At 54.8% G+C, this 4,927-nt stretch overlaps 1 protein-coding gene across 1 annotated transcript; it reads left to right on the top strand.

Moving 5' to 3' along the window:
• The first annotated feature begins 2,591 nt into the window (after positions 1 to 2,591).
• HRH2 (histamine receptor H2) lies at positions 2,592 to 3,728 on the top strand. The gene has a single exon (XM_009286032.2). The coding sequence runs from the start codon at positions 2,622 to 2,624 to the stop codon at positions 3,726 to 3,728; it is 1,107 nt and encodes a 368-aa protein (XP_009284307.1). The 5' UTR covers positions 2,592 to 2,621.
• Positions 3,729 to 4,927: the final 1,199 nt, after the last annotated feature.

Genomic DNA, 4,927 nt, shown 5'->3' with positions numbered 1-4,927 from the left:
GGGGCGGGGGGGGGGAGTGCCCATTTCTTGCCCTGAGCTAATTAGAAAAAGCAATAAGAAACAAAACTACTTCTGGCCAGGTCTGCAGCGCAGGGCTGTACCAGGGGCTGCACCGTGGCGCTGCCTGCACTGCGGTGGGTGCCGATACGCCCAGAGCTGGGACCTGCCAGCAGAGCCCAAGCTGAGCCCCAGCAGGGCCCACGTGAGCTGCAAGAGCTGGTGGCAGGAGCAGGTTGTTGATGTGTGGTGAAGCAGCCACGTAGGAGGCTGCAATCCACCCACGGCATTTTCTAAGTGTGCTACTCCCCCTATAATTTATCCTGCCATTTCCACATGTTGGGAGCAATGAAAAAACATCCCTTTCACTTGGAAATACCCTTCTCTGAGAACAACCTGTTCTCGTCATAGCTGTCAGCAGGCAGGCAGCGCTCAGCTTGTTCTACGCTCCTTTTGTGCATGAACAAAGAGCTTTCCATGGCAAGAGCCTGCGCTGCAGCAGGAGGCAAGGAACCGCTCCGCACGCTGCCGCCGCGGCTGAAAGCATCACATCCCTCTCCCGACAGCCTTAATCCCAGCACCCAAATTCAGAGGACCCCCTGTCTGGCAATGAGTTTGCTCTGCTCAGCAGAAGGCTTCCCACGGGCCGATTCATCACTTGTCATTCACTTTCAATTCCTTTAGAAGCAGCAGGGCTGCAGGTATCATCTCTAATCTCACCGGTCCAGTCCCCATCTCTCCACCATACAGCTCCTGGCAATCAGTGGTTATTTACTCATGCAGTCTCCCCGGTATACTCCCTCCCTTGGCCCCCACGCCTTTAACCTTGACTCAAAGACATAAATCATCTAAAGAGTATTTCAGTCTGCTCCACATGGTTATCTTGTTCTTGCAGGGTGAGTTTAACTTTAAAGTCTCACCTGTGTCCTCTGCCAAGGCTGGACTTCATTCCTTTCCTGGGGTTTCTTCTGTTTGCTCCATCTCTGCAGCCTGTTGCACCCTGCGGAGAATCAGCTCTACCTTCCTGCACAAGCCTGTGCACCACCAGGGAGGGCTTCACTGCCGCTCCATGGGCTGCGGAGAGCCTGAGGAGCTGGATCCTGCACCACCCACGGGGACCGGCGCAACTCTCTCCCACCAGCACATCAGGGAGGATGGGGAGACCCATCACCTCACCTGGGAAGCACATGGGGGGAGACCACAGCTGCAGCACAGGCAGTGGGCTCCTCAGCCTGCTCCCAGCCCCCTCTCTCTCTTGTCCCTGCAGTGCCTCAGTTTCCCTTTAGGCATCTTCCCGACATGGGCATTGCTTGCAATCACACAGGAACCAAGGCTCCTTTGAATCTAGTAGTGGTGTGGTCCTAGAGACCACTGTAATCAGCAGCTAAAAGCTCTTTTGGATATTAGAGGGGTTTGCTGTGTTGTTTCTGCCCTTGCAAAATATGGCTTTTTATTATTTACATCCAGACAGAAAATAGTCATAAAAAGTAAGTCTACAAGGGATGTTCTCCACTCTGTGTCCCTGTCCCACAGCAGGAGCAGCTCCATCCAAACTCTCCATGAAAAATAAACCTCTGTGTTGCCCTTCAGCTGCTGGGAATGGGACTGATGAAGCTGTCGGAGCTGTTTCTAGCCACCTCCTCCCCAGGATATTGCAACACTGACAAATGGGTTCCTCTTTTCTCCCAGGGCCGTGAGCAGAGCGAAGAATTCCTCTCTGGGCTGCAGGAGCCAGTGTGGTTGCTGACAGCAGGGACAAACACAAGGCACGGGCTGCTGCAAAGTACAGATACAAAGGCAAAGTTTAATGAGACTTACAGCCACAGCCGAGCTTCAGAAATTATGTAGTGGTGACTAATTTTGCTAGATTGCACAAGAAAAGCACACTACTTTGTCAGGAAAACTCTTTCCTCGTATCCTCCCAGTCTTCATTTTTATCATAAGCCTGTAGGAACTTGGTGCTTCTAAAATCCCTGCCCTTCTCTCAACATCCTTACGTTACGTGGGCACCCCTGGGGCTGGGGGAGGCCAGCTGGCAGGGACATGTGTGCCTGGCTGCCAAGAGACTTTCCAATTCAGGTTTAAGTGTGCTGGAGCATCCAGGGAGGTGCAGATGCCCCATTTCTGAAGGGGTTTGAAGGGCAGCTCAAAGGACTTTTTTCCACTGCAGCTCTGAGTTGGTGCTTTCTTTGCAGGTTGTCCTTGGGAGGTGGCAAAGCTCTGTCCCTGCTGGAGCACTGCTGACTGCTGTCACCAACCAAACACGCAGAGCACGTGAGACCCCACAGGACCTGACCCCATGGTCACTCAGAGGAAAGGAGAAGGTAGGAGAGGAAAAGGGAGCAGTAGAGACCCACCAGCAGCTGCCGTGGGGGATTGGCTCCAGCACTGAGCTCCCAGATGGGGCCAATGGGCACAAGCGAGTCACAGGGCCACATCTTTCCCTAGACCATGTTATTCCTAGCATACAAGACTGAACACGCGAAGTGACTCTGCAGTGTTCTCCAAGGTCACTGCAGGTCCAAAGTTGCTTTGGAAAGGCACTAGGGCTGCCTGGTAGAAGTTCACTCCAAGTAGCTTTGGAGCCGGTGAGAGCAGGACTGCTCCATCCATGCAACTGCACTATGGATCCGTGTTACAACCATACAAGCTCTCAAAAAAGGATGGACTTCCCCCTGCAGCTGCTGGTCGGGTCCTGTCTCGCCATCCTCATCGTGATCACTCTCTGTGGTAACATCATCGTCTGCCTGGCCGTCACCCTTGACCGCCGGCTCCGCAGCTTGACGAACTGCATCATCGTCTCCTTGGCCATCACCGACCTGCTGCTGGGCCTCCTGGTGCTGCCATTCTCCGCCTTCTATGAACTCGCCAAAGAGTGGCCCTTTGGCAGCACTTTGTGCAACATCTACACCAGCCTGGACGTCATGCTGTGCACAGCTTCCATCCTCAACCTCTTCATGATCAGCCTGGACCGCTACTTTGCCGTCATCACCCCACTCCACTACAGCCAGCTGGTCACTCCCTCCCGGGTGGCTGTGGGTTTGGTTGTTATTTGGACCGTTTCACTGATGGTCTCCTTCCTACCCATCCACCTGGGCTGGAACACCAACGGGACAGCAGTCCAAAACACAGTCCCCATCTGCAACAAGGAGTGCACGCTGAAAGTGAACCCTGTGTATGGCCTAGTGGATGCCTTGCTCACCTTCTACATCCCTTTGATCATCATGTGCATCACCTACTACCGGATATTCAAGATAGCAAGGGAGCAAGCCAAGAGGATAAACCACACGTGGTGCTGCAGCAGCAACACCCCCATGCCGCCCATGGTGAAAGAGCACAAAGCCACCGTGACACTGGCGGTGGTGTTGGGAGCGTTCATTGTGTGCTGGTTCCCCTATTTCACAGTGTTCATGTACCGGGGGATGTGGGGGGACAGCAGCGTGAAAGGCACACCCATGTCCATTGTCCTCTGGCTGGGCTACACCAACTCAGCCCTGAACCCCATCCTCTACGGGACGCTCAACAGGGATTTCCGGGTGGCGTACCAGCACTTACTGCACTGCTGGAGGACTGGGGGCCCCAAGAGCTCCCACCTGCCTCACCTCCAGAAGGCCCAGTCCAGGGGCAGGAGCTGCAGGCAGGGCCAGGGCAGGCAGGAGGGTAAACCCCTGAAACTGGAGATGAGGAACGGGAAGGGGATCTTGCTGACCGATGGAGCCCTCAAGAGGTAAGAGCCTTCTTACATGTGGGACTCTGATGGTAGGTCCGTCCCCAGAGAGGAAGGCAGATGTGGGGACCCCACATTGTCCATAAACTTTCAAGCAATGAGCTGATGCCCCAGCAGGAGATCCTTGCCCAGGCAACTCTTGCTCTTTGTAGCCACTCAGAAATTATCACCACCAGCAGGGACCCAGCTCATGTTGCTCCATGCTGGCAGCACAGGGCCAGCTACTCCGGCTTCACATGTGACTGGCCACCCCTGCAATCGTCACCCGTTCACAGGGAGCACAAAATGTCCCTGGCTTTGCTGGGTAACGGGGACAGTTTTGCCAAGAGAATTTGCTGTACAAAATGGGGTGCAGCCATTAGCTGCAGCTGCTCCCAAAAAACGGCCGTGTCCCACTCTCAGGTAGCAGGCAGCCAGCAAAGCCTGGGCACACAGCAAAGATGTGGGGGCTCAGGAAAGGTGACTGCCCTTCACAGGGCAGGCAACAGGGTGTTAGCCCTGGGGCACAGAGTCAGGGCACCCGTGGTCAGGCTGCAAGACCTTGGTCCTCAGCTCCCTGCAAAGCAGCTCAGCTGTTTCCCTTCCTGGCCAAGCCACGCACCCTCAGCATTTCGGCTGTCAGTTTGCATCAGCAGTGAATTCAGCCAACAGCAAGTTCCATTCCCATCTCTGGAAAGGAGCAAGAATAGCCAAAATTAGTTTGGCAAATGTTTTTAGAAATACAACTACCCATGTAAGTTAGAGCCAAAAATTCCCTCAGTGTCACCCCAAGCATGTCACAAGGGTCAGGCCCCTCGGAGGGGTGCGGGTGCAGCGAGGGAGCAAGGGAGCAGGATGGGTGCAAGGTGGATGAGCTCTGTGCAGGGCTGTGGCACCAGTCCGCTCCCTGGGCACCCACGTCCCCGCAGGGCTGGGCCACCCACACACCGCCTTGCTCAGAGGCATTCACTCACCTGAGCATAAGGAGAATGGAGAAGCATGCTGTCTGCCGCGGTGCAAACTGCTGCTCCCGAGGCTTTAATCTAACTTCTAGGCAGTGCCTGATAAGCAGCCCAGAAACTTTCCATCCATAGATAAGGAGTCCTTTGACTCCCTGTTCCCAGTGTGCCAGCAAAGAAGCCGCACTCGTGCTCTCCTGTGGCACGTGCCCTTGATCCTGTCCCAGAAACATGGTCTCAAGCCACCGAAAGGAGAACATAGGGA

Source organism: Aptenodytes forsteri, unplaced genomic scaffold (genome assembly GCF_000699145.1).
Source record: "Aptenodytes forsteri isolate BGI_AS27 unplaced genomic scaffold, ASM69914v1 Scaffold54, whole genome shotgun sequence".
In the NCBI taxonomy this organism is placed as follows: Eukaryota; Metazoa; Chordata; class Aves; order Sphenisciformes; family Spheniscidae; genus Aptenodytes; species Aptenodytes forsteri.
The sequence above is the reverse complement of the archived record's forward strand: the minus strand, read 5'-3'. Positions and strand labels throughout refer to the sequence as shown.

What these genes read in the sequence shown, in the direction of transcription:
- HRH2 (XM_009286032.2), top strand. Translation starts at nt 2,622, where the DNA reads ATGGATCCGTGTTACAACCATACAAGCTCTCAAAAAAGGATGGACTTC.